At 38.0% G+C, this 16,358-nt stretch overlaps 1 protein-coding gene across 3 annotated transcripts in view; it reads right to left on the reverse strand.

Annotated features, from left to right (window-relative positions):
* ERP44 (endoplasmic reticulum protein 44) overlaps positions 1 to 16,358 on the reverse strand; it is a 102,546-nt gene that overhangs the window by 22,315 nt on the left and 63,873 nt on the right. For all 3 annotated transcript variants that reach the window (XM_025928904.2, XM_086683598.1, XM_086683599.1), the window contains 4 exons: positions 9,386 to 9,570; positions 8,058 to 8,173; positions 5,356 to 5,413; positions 3,658 to 3,774 (listed from right to left, as the gene is read on the reverse strand). In XM_025928904.2, coding sequence (XP_025784689.2) covers positions 3,658 to 3,774; positions 5,356 to 5,413; positions 8,058 to 8,173; positions 9,386 to 9,570 — 476 coding nt within the window. The remainder of the gene's footprint in view (positions 1 to 3,657; positions 3,775 to 5,355; positions 5,414 to 8,057; positions 8,174 to 9,385; positions 9,571 to 16,358) is intronic.

Below are 16,358 nucleotides of genomic sequence, written 5' to 3' on the forward strand. Positions count from 1 at the left end.
AGTCATCTGACTTAAAGTAACCACTGGGCTGGTCTATCAGTTCCCTTTGGCTGAAACCAGGACATTTTAAAAATGAGCCGACCCGGGGCGCCTGGGTGGCGCAGTCGGTTAAGCATCCGACTTCAGCCAGGTCACGATCTCGCGGTCCGTGAGTTCGAGCCCCGCGTCGGGCTCTGGGCTGATGGCTCAGAGCCTGGAGCCTGTTTCCAATTCTGTGTCTCCCTCTCTCTCTGCCCCTCACCCGTTCATGCTCTGTCTCTCTCTGTCCCAAAAATAAATAAACGTTGAAAAAAAAAAATTAAAAAAAAAAAATGAGCCGACCAAAGAAGGACTCTGCTGGTTCTTCAACAAGATGTGGACTTTAGGGTGGGGGAAACAGGATTAGTATTTTCAGTCTTCAAAAATAACACTGAAAAACTAAGTGGGTATACCAGCAACAAATCTAATTGGCAAACACACATTTATTTTAAGGTCTGTTGCAAAATCCACTCCACTCACAAGAGAATGACCCTAAGCTGAAAAGTGTTTGATTCAGAGCAAAAGACAAAAACCCCCACAAGACAGCCAGTTTTCAATACACAATGTATCGACATTATTAACACCGCTATGTATGTGTATGTTTTGTACCTTGTATACGCACGTATGCAAAAACGCCTTGAAAATTACTGAGTGCTTGAAGAACGTTTATTATTGTTATTGAGAATAATCAAGAGAAATGTGATAAGTAGACAGCATATTTTCATCATTTATTCTCTCTGACAAATGCTAAGTTTGGACTGATAAGTCCAGAAAGGGCCTCATAATAAAATTATTATAATAAAATTATTTCAATCAACTATCCTTTTGCGTGTCTCTCTGTCATTTAGAAACTGCAACAGTAGAAAACACAAACATCCTTTATCCTAAAACAGTGAAACTGGAACCTATCTTCCAGGACAAGAGCTTGCTCGTGGTTTCGATTTCCGTGTTTAAGCCTGTTACACTTGTACACAGAATAATTAAGCTTCCTGTCACATTTACCTTTATATTTAAAAACATTTTTTTTAATGTTTATTTATTTTTGAGACAGAGACAGAACACGAGCAGGGGAGGAAAAGAGAGAGAGGGAGACACAAATTCTGAAGCAGGCTCCAGGCTCTGAGCTGTCACCACAGAGCCAGACATGGGGCTCGAACTCACAGACTGCGAGACTGTGACCTGAGCCAAAGTCACTCAACTGCCTGAGCCACCCAGGAGCCCTATGTTTACCTTTTAAAAACTGAGATGTAATTCACATACCATAAAAGTTCATCATTTTAAAGTGTACAATTTGGTAGGTTTTATTTTATTACAAGGTTTTCAAACATCGACAGTACCTGATTGCAGAACGTTTGCATCGCTCCAAGAAGAAACTCCACGCTCAATCACTGGCAGTCCCTGTCTACTTCTCTTGCCCCCCAGCCCCTGGCCCCGGGCACTGCAGTGATCTTTCAGCAAGCTGATTTGCAATTTCTTCCTCACTTTTTATCTCTTTAGCTCACATTCTTTTTGTCCTTTTTTTTTTTTTTTCTTTTTTTCTTTCCCCAACCCGTTCACTGCTTCTACTACTCCCACAGCTCCATCTTTGGACTTCTCTGCTCTAGCCTGGCCACTTCAACTAGTTCAACAACCTCAAGCACCACTAAATTTGGTCCCTTTTATTTCCAAGCCCAGTTCCAGTCCTCCATCCAAGTCTGGATTCCCACCCACCTCTTTATTATCTACACTGTAAAGTCTAACCAGTGCCCTCAACACTCAACATTAACGCACAGGCCCCTCCTCTTACTTCACCATTTCTGTGGGCCCTTCTATTTCTCTTTTAGCCCTTTTGTTACAGAGCTGAAAAGCCTCTTCTAGAAAGTCATCCTGGATTTCTACTCCATTTCCGCCAAAGGTAGAAATGAACACTGTCCTCTGAATTCCCAGAACATCTCCCAGTGCCCCTCATGCGGCATGCGGCATGTCTTTAATGTTACATTATCTGTACGTGCTAGCTCCTGGGCTGAAAACATCTTAAAAACAGAGACTCTCATTTTGCTTCTCTTTTGCTCACAGATTACTGTACACGGTAACGTGCGATCAGCCTATGACTGCATAAATGAAGACACACGTTGTTGAATACGTACTAGTGAAATAAGACTCAGCGGTCACCTTTTAGAAAAGTTAAGAGCGAGGAGGTTAAAAGTAAAAACAAATATAACATGCGGCTTTGTAACACTAAGCAAGAAGTGGATGTACCAACGACCACGAGGAGAGAAATAATGAATAGACAAGCAGTTTGAATACATCCATGTCACTTCGGTTGCTATGCCAATTTACATACATTAACATAGTAGCCGGTAGTTTATGCTGCCTAGGCTTCCCTGTTCACCTGTGTCCCCACCAACACATTCTTTATGAAATAGGTACCAAAGATTCAGGAGAGGGATATCAAGACAACCAGCTTTAGAGGCTAACAAATCTTTCCTCATAGTTTAAATAATTTGGGGTGGTTAGTTACAACATGTAATAAAAATCTAAAGACTTTTAAATGTGTCAACTACTGTGGAGGTGGGGAGAGGAACCCCTATTTGTTGTTTAAGGTTTTCCAGGTCTACACCTTTCAACTCTTTTGGAAACAATTCCTACAAGAACAACGAGAGCAGGTGAATAATCGGGACAAGTTACTAACTCTTTCTAAGCCTCTGAGGAGTAAATAAACTAATGCAATAAAAAATTGTATTCAGCTAAACAAACCCGAAGCCTAGAGAACTGAGCAAAGTAGCAGAGGTGCTCATAGGATAAACTAGGAAAGAGCGCGAGCGAGCTTTACTGAACGTCACTTCCCTGGGGCAGGTATTGTCCGAGGCTGCTTCTGTGCCACCACGGCAGAGCTGAAGCACTTGGGACAAGACAGCGTACAAACTGCAAAGCCTAAAATATTTACCAGCTGAGCCTTTACAGAATTGCCAATCTCTAAGTGGTGGTTGTACGGGTGTGCTCACACTTGATAATTTCTTGAGCTGTATATTTAAAATCTGACCTATACAATTCTAATTCTTTAACATGCAATGCACAGCTCTCTATGTACGTCACACACCTAGACCTTTGTTATTTGCTCCTCCAATCTTAGGCTTTTGTGTTTTGTTTCTGTGAGAGTTATAAGACTTTAGATGGACTTAGATCAGAAGCATGGGATCACTGAGGTCAGTTACATGATAACTGATAACCGCTGTCATGATTACGATGAAAGAGGACACAAGTTCATTCTTTTAGGGTAGACAGGAATCAGAAAAACCTTTTTATGGCAAAGGATTACTCACTGTATATAATTAATTGTAACCGAAATCTGCAGCGCACTGCTTCTAAAGGCACCCCCTTAACCAAGAGGGAGTATCAGAATCACCTGAGAGGCCATGGTCAAACTTATTTTCAAGGCTGTAGTCAACCATTGCTACGGCAGGAAATGCAACAGAGGGGTTCTGGGACAGTAAAGGCAAAGAACCACTGGCCTCTTTTCGGAAATGGCTACGATATAGTTCTGTTCACTGTACGATTTTTTACAATTGGTAAGTCTGTAGTAAAACAGTAAGATGTCTGGAGGAACCTTGGCTCTTTCAGAAATCTGAATTCAAGATAACACACATTAGAAAGCCATACCTCTCCATTTTCAAACGTTATTTCTCGAACAAGAGGAACGCATTTATCTTGAATCCAATTGTAAGTCCCATCGAAATTTGTCATAGATCCCAAGTAGACCATATCTGGAGCAGAATGCTATTACAAAAGCAGGGGGGAAAAAAATTAAATGAATCTAACCTGTGTTAGTAAAAATGCACTCTCTAAGCCATCTATGACCCAGAAAATCTACAGGGTATACAAAAAAGAAAAACAAAACAAAACAAAAAAACCCCAAAAACGAAAAATCATGAAACTTCCAAGGAAGAGAGCTGTGTAAAAAAGCTGGTAAGTCTGTATTTATCAGAGACCTAATTACCCAACCTGTGATGTCTAAGCCTTCTGCTTTTCCTCCGATTTGAGTCAATTAACTATTTATTTTTACCAATGGCAGGCAGGCATTGTGAAAAAGAATCGCCCAAATGAATTGATTTAGCTATCCCTTAGAGTTGAAAATGTTAGAAGAAAATGTGGAAACTTCCAGGAAAAAGGCCTTAAGAAATACAAGATACTATATAAATCTAAGGCATAGCTATCTCTAATATTACCTACAATATCTCTTTCCACATTCACTCAAAATCCATATTTATGAAGTGTTTAAAATGATGACAAAAACAATAGCTACCATTAACTGAGTAAACTTACTGTGTCAAATCACTGTTTGTTGTAAGCACCTTATATGTGTTGACTCATTTAATCCTTGAAACATCCCCCAAAGGCAAGGACTATTATTATCATGGCTATTTTTATTAATGAACAAACTGAAGGTCAGAGAAGCTAAGGAACTTTCCCAGAGTTATACACCTAGGAAGGTGGCAGATTTGACACGTTAAACCTGAATCTCATTCCAGAGCCTGTGCGCTTAACAACCAAAATACACAGTGAGACACTGCACTGGATTCTGATAACCTAGAGATGGTCACACTATGGAACCTAGTATTAATGAAATAACAGGCAAATACTTCTCTGAATTTGGAAGAGGAAATGATCTAAGCAAAAATTTCATTCATATGACTACATGAAAATTAAAAACTTCACTGTATCAAGACACTACAAACAACATTAAAATAAAAACCATGAACCAAAAAAATACCAACAATTTTCTATTTGCACGTGTGTGAAAACGGCAGTGACATACTGGTAAGTCAAACAAGAGGACACGAGATGACACAGACTGTGATTTTTGCCTCTTGGTTGTGGTTACCATCATCTGGACTTAAGCAGCTACTTCTAAGTTTAGACACTTAACTTCTGAGCCAAGGGCTAAGAGCCACCTAGCCACTCCTTATTATCTGGCAAGTATCAGGTTAATTTACACCCCAGAAGACCTAGGAGCTTGGCTGGTCTGACTCAGGTAGGAGTGGTGATCACAGACCACTGAAACATTGTTTTGCATTTGGGTCTTAAAACGAATGCAAAACAGAGAGGTAGATCTGGCCTGGGGATAGGAGATCTCTAGTCTCAGCTTGGCTACTAAATCCCTATCTGACTTTCAGCCTATATGTCCCCATCTTTAAAAAGTTTGGATTAATAGAAGAAGATGCCTTAAGGTTCCTTTTATACTCAAAGTCTGTGATTCTGTGAATTAAAAAATATTAATTATAGATTATAAAAAATATAGATCATACTATACATTTAAATTACACTTAAAATTATACACACTAAGAAATAGCAACTTACCCCTGGTGGTTTGTAGATTATGTTGTCTCCACTATATCTTTCTGGTTTTGAAACAGCTCTGATAGGAAGAGAGAAGTAGCGATACTCAAGAAAAATAATAGCAGTAATATACTTGAATGAAAGAGAACTGGCTAGCTGTTTTGCCATGTATTACAATGACTTGAAATATATACTTGTCCATCATCTTTCCTACTTATAAGACTGTGCAATACCAACAAAACCATATATTTAAAGGAAAACTTTAATGCAAGGCACATTTTTTTAAAGGAAAATTTTAGTTAGCTGTTTTTGTGACTTAATATTTTATAAATTTAGAATGGCAGTTTTAGCACTAAAAAGCTATTTTTGACACCAGCCTGTTTCCAGTAACTTGGGGTCAAGGTCATTGATGTGGTCACATAGATCAATCAATCACAAAAACACATTATTTGCTTGCAAGTCAGACAATCATGAATTCTCTTTTTACTTTTTAAAACCAAAACTTATCAAAAAAAAAAAAAAAGTAGATGAACTGAAATAACCTAGTTATTTAGTTCCACAACAACCAAATTTTTTTATGTGTTCACTGTTTTTTTCCTATGCCTTGTACAGTATATACTCTGGCACATAAAATGTGTCCATCAATATTTGGTGACTGAATTCTATAATAAATTCCAAGTCAAATGGGTAACTTTTTTTCTAAATTATATTTGGATTACTTGAACAGATTTATCTCCATTTTCTAACTAGAGTAGTACAGGAGAGACGTGCAAGGGATGCTAGCTGAGACTGATGCCAATGGAACAAAAAGGAAGAACACACTTCACTCACTCATTCGTTCGTTCATTCATTCATTCATTCATTCATTCATTCATTCATTCCCTAGTCACTATGTGCTTCCTTTGTATCAGGTATGGTCTTGGCACTGGGTACACAGCAGTGAACAAAACTGACAGTGCCTGTGCTCTTGCGAAGCTTACGTTTTGGTAGAAAGAGAGACAAGCAAATAGATACATTTATTTTGGGTGATTGAAACCAAAAAAAAAAAAAAAAAGTGCTCTGAAGAAAACTAGGTGGATAAAGGCTAATAAGCTGGGTGACGGCAGTGTTATTTTATTTTTTAATGTTTATTTATTTTGAGAGAGCGAGCGAGCACACCCAAGCAGGTAACGGTAGAGAGAGAAAGAGATAGAGAGATAGAGATAGAGAGAGAGAGAGAATCCCAAGCAGGCTCTGCATGGTCAGTGTAGAGCCCTCCAAGGGGCTCGAACCCATGAACCATGAGATGGTGACCTGAGCCGAAATCAAGAGTTGGACGCTTAGCCAACTGAGCAACCCAGGCTTCCTGGCAGTGTTCTTTTATATAAAGTTGTCAGGAAAGCTCTGGGGAGCTGGTGTCTAGGAGAACAGGAAGGGCGAGGGCTCTGCTGCCTTCAGTGTGCCCGCAGTGTGTGAGGACGCAAGCAAGCAGCCCGTACAGCTGGAAAGCAGTCATGCGAAAAGCAAGACAGGGAGGAGTTCCTTTGTTATTTACTCCTACATTGATCTCCAAAAATCACTGATAGTGTTTACAACAAAACACACACACAAAATCTACAGAAGCATTAAAACAAGGATGAAGGTCACAAAATGGAAAGGACACACTGTGCCAGAAACCTGGGCTCTACTCAAGATAGGCACCAAGATTAAGTCTAACAATTATTGGCCAAGGAAAAGAGAAATAGTACTCCAAAAAGTCAAAGAATGGTGGAGAACACCCCCAATGAAAAGAAAGGGGAAGAACTACTGAATGATTCCATTGAGAGAGAAAGAAAAAAAATAGGAAAGAGAAATCAGAATGATAAGGAGCAAACCAGGGGGATTCAAGGTAACACAGTGCAGACATAGCAGAAAAAAAACAGGGTAGTTGAGTGTCACATCCTTCAGAGAAACTGAAGAGGATTAAAGATTGAAAAAAAGCCCACTGGACTTGGGAATTAAGAAGCATTTTGTGACTGTGTGGAGGGAAGTTTCACGAGAGTAATGAAGGTAAAGTCGGCTTCCAAAAGAGTAAGGATTTTTCACTGGTTAGAGTTTAAGAAATTCAAGGTAGCCTAACATAAACTAGTCTTTGAAAACATTTGGGAATGAAAAGAAAGAGACAGGATTATAGCTCAAGGTCTGGAAAGAGAGAATCATGTTTTTTGGAAAAAGAAAGTAGTTCATGAAAAGGGTCAGGGTGAACACATGAGAAAGCAAGGACAACTGATGGATGAAAGCCACAGAGGTTCCTGAAGGGATGGTTACAAAGACACAAGTAAAGAAGTTAACCTTGGGAAGGAGGACTCTTCCTCTGGGACAGGGAAGGGAGAAGAAAAGGTGGTGGAGAACCTGAGATTAACCAAGACAACAAAACCCAGTCTTCTTAATGAGAAAGACTAGGAGTTGTTTCAGTTTGGAAACCCCACAAGTTAGCATTTTGTGTTAGTAAATGAGCACGAGAGGTAGTCATTAACTTGTCCATTCTTCTCTGCTCACCCATATTCTGAAGCAGAAGATGGTACAGAAAGAAGAATAAACAGAACTCTTCGAGGTCAGACAGGTGTAAGGAAAACTGGTTGGTGACTTTATGGGAACTGAGATCATCTCCGGAGAGTTCATCTTCAGAAGATGACCACACACAACAAGAATCTAACATGGCAGCCAAGCTGACCCACTGACACACTCTCCATTAAGATACTTACCCAAATGCAGAAAGAAAGGCACAATCGTCGTGCAAAATATTTGCTACTCTTTCAAAAACTCTATAGTTTTCTGAATCCTTTTGCTCAAAATATCCAATGATATTTCTTTTGCTGCGCTGTAAAATAAAGTATGTGATTATTTTGCAAACATATATAGTGCTATAAACATATTATTTCATTCACCCAGCTGTTGTTCAATTACGTATAAACGGAGTAGGACTATAAATGCATATTTTGATTTTAACACCTAGTCCAAAACTATTGAAGATGACATGAAGGTTGAAAACAATCTTAACTGCCATCTAATGTAATCGTAAACATTTCCTTCTAGCAGCTCATTTTAACTAACCAGTGATAATCTATTCCTAAACAGGGTGACTATTCTTAAAATAGGACACCGGTTCACAACGTATTACAGTTGGTAGAGTCTTCTTCATGGGTCTGTCATATTCCTACAAATTTAGGCACAGCCACGCGCAAGATCCTGTCCACCCTTTATCCAGGCCATTTCTCAGGCTTGCATTTGCAGCAAGCAACACGGGAGTGTGAGGTAATGTCTCCCTCCGGGACAAGCAGCAGGCTTACTGCTGGCTCTGAAACAGGAGTTCTCCTGCAACAGAACCCACAGCATGTGCAGGCACCGGTCTGGACCCTCCCTGTCCCCTCCACAGGACTTGGAGGGCAAGGACACAAATGCAAACCTGGTCCCATTGTTTGCTGGGATGTGAGCAATAATGTCCTTTGTCTCTGACGCAGGGGCCTTGTGTTTTCTGAAAGCATCCATGAAAGGGTAACTAACTGCCTAGCTCACTAGCACGTAAAAGTCAAATCTCAAAACCGACCCTGACAGCCCAAAGCCCCAACTCATTTTTTTTTTTTTAACACTACTTAGTATATAATGGAAAGGGTTTTTATTAAGGGAAGGCTATTTTAGATGACACTAAGTTATACAAAGAACCGACACAGAAGTAATTAGAGCAGATAGCCTGAGGGTCTCCACTAAGGAAAATCTGGAAACTCTGGTTGCATATACCCGTATACCTGAGGTTAACTTCTAGGTTTCATAACCCAGGGTACTCTTTGCCCTCAATTAATTTAAATTAGTACAGCTCTACTGGATGCTATATATTTTATCCAGAGGCTCAGTAAAACATTAGCATTTCCCTCTAGAATTGATTCAAAGAAAATTCAACTCGCTAAGTATGTATATGTCAAATTCACTGCAATAAAATATAAGAAAATGTTCAGGTTCTTTGATTGCATAAGAATCTGTTTACATCAACTAAACAGGCAATGTTCATTTGATCCAGTAAAAGTTAACAACTTACATCAAGAGTGGTGATTTCTGCTAAGTCATGAAGTTCTTGAACGGGGTCGCTTTTTTGTTGCCTGATGTAATCTGCAAGTGCTTTCACTGATCGCTGACCCCTGTATTCTCTCTTCATCATCATCCCATTACGAAATAATTTGAGGGTTGGGTATTTGCTTATCCTGTATCTCTGGGCTATATCAGCTAAAAGAATGAAAAAAAAAAAAATTAACTTCACCTTCGTACTTGGTCTGGGTAAGCGCATTAGCCCAACAGTCAAAAACCTTAAAATTATGGGGGCGCCTGGGTAGCGCAGTCGGTTAAGCGTCCGACTTCAGCCAGGTCACGATCTCGCGGTCCGTGGGTTCGAGCCCCGCGTCAGGCTCTGGGCTGATGGCTCAGAGCCTGGAGCCTGTTTCCGATTCTGTGTCTCCCTCTCTCTCTGCCCCTCACCCGTTCATGCTCTGTCTCTCTCTGTCCCAAAAATAAAAAAAAAAAAAAAAAAAAAGTTGAAAAAAAAACCCTTAAAATTATTTAGTGAGAATATTTTGGTTCATATAATTATTTTTCAGTGTTAGAGAAAAAAATTAATCATGGCAAATTTATATTGATTAAGCGCCAGGCTCTGGACATATATTGCCTGGTTTAAATCCCAAATCTGCTATTTATTGGTTGTATGAATTTGTAAGTTGTATCAACTCTCCATGCCTTAGTTTCTCATCTGTTACGTAAGGATAATAATTTCTACCACATAGGGTAGTTTTAAGGATTAAATGAGATAATACAAATGCATGACACAGTAAACTCTTAGTGTTAGTAAACATTATAGATTCCAGAAAGTAATCAGAATGTGCAAAATTCCGATTTTGAAAATAGTTACTCACCTTACTTTGTACATGTGAGAATCTCTTACAGCATTTAACAAAAGAAAACTAAATTTAAATTTAAACTACTTTCAAAGCTAAAAATATTAGATTCTTTGCTAGAAGAATTATTCATAATCCCAAATCCACAAATTTTGTGTTAGCTAATGCAATAAAACCCCAAAGTCAACAGTATACACTAAAAGAAAAGCCTCTTTATTATGACCTGTGGGTATATTCCTAGGCAGTGGAGATTTTAAAAAGAACACACACACACAAATCCTTAAAATTATGAGTGTTTATAAGTCTCAAAATAAGAATCTACATCAAAAGGTATACTGATCTCATTTGCAGAAATCACAATTACTAAGATATAGACCAAATCAGAATGTAAAAAAAAGTATTTCTGCTGTTATTTCCAAGAGGTGGCAAATACAAGAAATCTGTATCTTCTAGGCACTAGAGAAGCTCAAATACCATACTACTCACATATGTGAAAATGATAAAAGATGCACTGAATTTTTAAAATGATAAAAGATGCACTGAGAGGGCAGTGAAGTGGCCTAAAACAGGTGACATTTTTTTTTTTATTAACTGAGTTTTTAACGGAAAGCCTGAAGGCAGGGGCACCTGGGTGGCTCAGTCAGTTAAGTGCCCAACTCCTGATGTCAGCTGAGATCATGATCTCACAGTTTGTGGGATTGAGCACCACATCTGGCTCCCAGCTGACAGCATGGAACCTGCTTGGGATTCTCTCTCCCACTCTCTCTGCCCCTCCCCCACTCAGAGTCACGTGTGCTCTATCGCTCCCAAAATAAATAAACTTAAAATAAATAAATACATAAAATGAGAGAATCCTAAAATGGTGGCACAACAAACCATGGAAATTCTCTTACCCCGCCTCCCATTCTAGTGACTATAAAACCCAACAGAACTGCAATACGGCTGTGCCGACCCCCTTCATTTTCTAAGAGGTTCTATGGTAGAAACAAGTATACTAGAGCGTATGCACATACATATGTGTGCTGACCATTTCATGGGTGTATACACGGCTCAAACTTACCAATTTGTACATTTTAAATATGTAAGTTTTCTATATGTCAATTATACCTCAATAAAGCAGTTTTAAAAATCTAAATGAATACTGATTATACAAAACAGTAAAGTTATGCCTTGTGGGGTTTGGCACAAGCTAAAATACACGATGACACCAGCAACATATAAGCTGGGATAGAGGAGGTGAGAAGGAGGCTAATGACTCAAAGTATTTTAAGGTTTTGCACTGCCCAGGAAGGGGGAAAGTACTTATAATACCTGGTCAGTCAAGGTTGTATTCTGTTTTCTCTAGGATAAACCACCAGAGAAAGTTAAAATGATGTATTAGAAGTTAAGTAGGGAATATGGGTTCTCAAAGAAAGAAGGCTACGTTAGATCACATAACACTCTGGTGAACTCCACGGAGGATTTACAAAGGAGGATATCACGCTTTACTACTAAAATCCTTTGAACAAAGACAAATACAAGCAAACAAAGGGAACTACTGGTTATATATGAGGCCAAGGAGAGTATTTTATTCACCAGATCACAGAAATCTGAAATAACAGTAAGATATCGTAATATACACATATTTAATATAGACACTAATCTGTTTGGATTCGAAGCTGGTACTTCTTGAACAGAAGACTAGTGGATATATCTACCAGCCCTTTTTCAACCTGATAAGTTATAATGAGAAAACACACCTTTGAGGTGTCATGAGAATGGTGGGTTCTATCACCTGAGCAAGGAATTAACTTACTTAAATAGGTGCTACAAATTGAGAGTAAGAGTGCTTTCACAAGCAAGCGAAAGTCTTTTAAGATAAACAGAGGCGCTTGTTATTAGGCAAAGGCCACAAAGGCTTAGGGTTACCCTACTTACAAGAAAACCAGCCCAGGGAAATAATAAAAAGAAACTTTAACTTCCTAATGAAAAAACACATTCAGTCCCTAGCACACTATATGGTGAAACCTAGCATATCATAAAATGAATGCTTACAGTGATGCAGAAATGAGAATATAAAATGTTGTTAAAATTAGGTTAAATAGTTCTACTGGCCAATGCCACAATGCTCTGCTCTGGAATATGGAAAATGTCTTTTTAAAAGTTACTGTTTCAGGGCGCCTGGGTGGTTCAGTCGGTTGAGCGTCTGACTTTGGCTCAGGTCATGATCTCACAGTCCGTGAATTTGAGTCCCACACTGGGCTCTGTGCTGACAGCTCAGAGCCTGGAGCCTGCTTCGGATTCTGTGTCTCCCTCTCTCTGAGCTCCCCCACTCGCACTCGGTCTCTCTCTCAAACATAAATAAACATTTAAAAAAATATTTTTAAATAAAATAAAAAATAAAAGTTACTGTTTCCCCTAAATATCCATCAATAAAGGACTACTTAAATAAGGTATGGTACACCCATACAATGAAGTAGTAGGATCTTACATAAAGGAACAAAAAACATCGCTCTGTATTGCTAAAGACCAATCTCCCAGATACACTGTTAAGTCAAAAAAAAAACAAGTATATGAGATATATATAAGCAAGTATGTGAGATATGAGTATACAAGATATAAGCAAGTACATATAATCTTTGGGCCCACCCCCCCCCCAAAATACCATCAATGGGAGAAAAAGCAAGAAAAGGTCATAGATGGAATTTAGTTTTCCCTGGCTATACCTTGGATTTATACTTTTGATTTTGGAACTATGGAAATGTTTTTAATAGTAAAATAAAATTCGTTTTAAAAAATTGTAATACTAGCATTGTTATTTTGAAATAAACACACATATTATAGATAAAGCACACGAGCAATTATGCTAATGCCACTAAGAGTCAAGATTTTCAGCATAAGAGAAAAAAAAGATACAAAGAGAAAACTAAGAAAATTAAGTAAAAGCCCTGTAATATTTAATTTGAATTGGAACTACCAGCAAAAAGCCATGATGAGAACTGGCCAAAGCTACCAAATATTTAAGGAATAAATAATCCCATTTCTGCACAAAGTTTTCCCAAAAACTGAATGGAAAGGTTTACTTCCCAATTCATTCTATGATACCAGCATTACCCTTTTTCTAAAACCAAAGACACTGTAAGAAAATTACCAATATCCCTGATAAACAAAACTAGAGAGCTTAAACCAGTGGATTTCAACACTTACTGTAAACCTGCAGGAATCTAGACAGTGTGTTACTGGCATAAAGATAAACAGATCAATGGAATAGAAACCAGAAATCGACCTACATATACATATAGAAGTGATCTTTGACAAACGTGCAGAAGTAAAATCTAACTATATACTAGTTATAAAATACACATCTAAACATAAGGATGCTCAAAGCTTGAAAGAAAAAGGCTGAGGAAAAATATCCTGTGCAAAAACTGATCAAAAGAAATCTTGTATAGCTATACTAATAGTAAATAAGCAGATATTAAGGCAAAAACCAGTGCTACAGACCAAGAGGGACCCTTCATAATAAAAAGTTCAATTCCACAGGCAGATACAATTCTGATTTGTATACATCAAGTAACAGCCTAAAAATATATAAAATAAAAACTTACAGAACTACAAAGATCAATCTATAATCAAATTTTTAACACATTTCTCTCAGCAACTGATAAATAAAAATAAAGAGAATTTGAACAATGCAACCAAGAAACTTGACTAAACTGGCACATAGAGGACAAACTACCCTGAGGCTGTGAAATACAAATTCTTTGCAGGTGTGCACACCATGTAAAAAATCAACACGATGAGTCATGAAAAAATTCTCAACAGCTTTCAAATGATTCAACTTATGAGAATTAAAAAACTATAGGGGCGCCTGGGTGGCGCAGTCGGTTAAGCATCCGACTTCAGCCAGGTCACGATCTCACGGTCCGTGAGTTCGAGCCCCGCGTCGGGCTCTGGGCTGATGGCTCAGAGCCTGGAGCCTGTTTCCGATTCTGTGTCTCCCTCTCTCTGCCCCTCCCCCGTTCATGCTCTGTCTCTCTCTGTCCCAAAAAAATAAATAAACGTTAAAAAAAAAAAAAAGAAAAAAAAAAAAAAAAAACTATACAGACATTGATCAGAGATGAAACCACAAAGAGAAACTGAATGATAATGAAAATACATATCAGAATTTGCCGCATGTAGCCAAAGTGATACGCAGAGTAAGTTTATGACATTAAAATGGATGTTAGAGGAAAGGGCTGAAAAACAGAGCTAAGCATTAATCTTAAAAATTTATAAAGAGAACAAATTAAAAACAAGGAATAGAGAAGTGAATGAGAAAGATAAAAGCAAAAATTAATGAGGTGGAAAACAAATATACAATAGAAAAAATCAAAAAAGCCAAAATTTGGTTTTTGTTAAGACTAATAAAATTGATAAACCACTAGAGAGACCGATCAAGAAAAAAAAATGAGAGAGAAAACAATTAATTTAAGGAATGTAGCAGGAATATTTAACTTGGATATTAAGAGAATATTATCAATAATATAATGACAATAAGTTTGGAGATTTAGATAAAGTTTTAATATTTCCATTATTTCTACAAAGACACCCAGATGGCCAACAGACACATGGAAAGTTGCTCAACACTACTCACCATCAGAGAAATGCAAATCAAAACCACAATGAGATATCACGCCATACCTGTCAGAATGGCTAAAATCAACAACACAAGAAACAACAGGTGCTGGCAAGGATATGGAAGAAGGGGAACCCTCTTGCACTGTTGGCAGGAATGCAAACTGGTGCAGCCACTGTGGAAGACAATATGGAGGTTCCTCAAAAATTTTTCAACAGAACTACTCTATGATCCAGTAATCACACTACTGGGTATTTACCCAAAGAATACAAAAACACTAATTTGAAAGGATGTATGCACCCCTATGTTTACTGCAGCATTATTTACAACAGCCAAATTATGGAATCAGCCCAGGTGTCCACTGACAAACAAAGGGATAAAGATGTGGTATATATGTACAACGGAATATTATTCAGCCACTAAAAAAAGAATGAAATCTTGCCATTTGCAACAACACAGATGGAGCCAGAGGGTATAATACCAAGTGAAATAAGTCAGTCAGCTAAGATCTCACTCATACGTGGAAATTAAGAAACAAAACCACCAAGCAAAGGGAAAAAAGAGAGAGAGACAAACCAAGAAACAGACTCTTAACTACAGAGAACAAACCGATGGGTACAAGGGGGGTGGAGATGGGTGAAATAGCAGATGGAGATTAAGAGCATACTCATCATCATGAGTACTGAGCAATGTATAGAGTTGTTCAATCACTTTACTGTCCACCTGAAATGAATATAACACTGTATAGTAACTATACTGGAATTAAAATTAAAAACTTAATTAAAAAAATTCCCATTAAAGCACAACTTACCAAACTGACACCAGAATAAATAGAAAACATAAGTGGTCCTAAAATTATTAGGTAAATTGAATCCATAATCCAAAGCCTTCCCACAAAGAAAACTCCATTTCTAGAAAGCTTCACCATCAAGTTTTACCAAACATTTAAGCAGCCAATAATGCTGTTTATACAAATGTTCCAGAAAATACAAAAAGAGTGAACATTTCCTGACTAACTTTATGAGGTCAGCATAATCCTTCTGCCAAATCTGACAAGGAAATGATGAGAAAAGTAAAGTATATGTTAGTCTTACTCAAGAACACAGATGCAAAACTTGAAAATATTAAACTAAATTTGGCACTGTGTACAAAGGATAATACATCACAAGCTAGATTTGGTCTAGCCCTTCAGTTTAACGTTTGAAAATCAATTGATGTAATTCATGACATTAACAGGATAAAAGAGGAAAATTGCACTAAGTGCCCCCCCCCCACGCCCTTATCCACAAGGGATATGTTCTCAGGCCCCTAGTGGATGCCTGAAACCATGGGTAATACCGAACCCTTTATATACTATGGTCTTTTCCTATACATACAGACCTATGATAAAGTTGAATTTATGAGTTAGGCACAGTAAGGAGATTAACAACAACAATAATAAAATGGAATAATTATAACAATACACTGTAATAAAAGTTACATGAATGTGGTCTCTCTCTCTCTCAAAATATCTTCTTGTACTATATTTA

Source organism: Puma concolor, chromosome D4 (genome assembly GCF_028749965.1).
Source record: "Puma concolor isolate L17-30 chromosome D4, mPumCon1.1.hap2, whole genome shotgun sequence".
NCBI classification, from domain to species: Eukaryota; Metazoa; Chordata; class Mammalia; order Carnivora; family Felidae; genus Puma; species Puma concolor.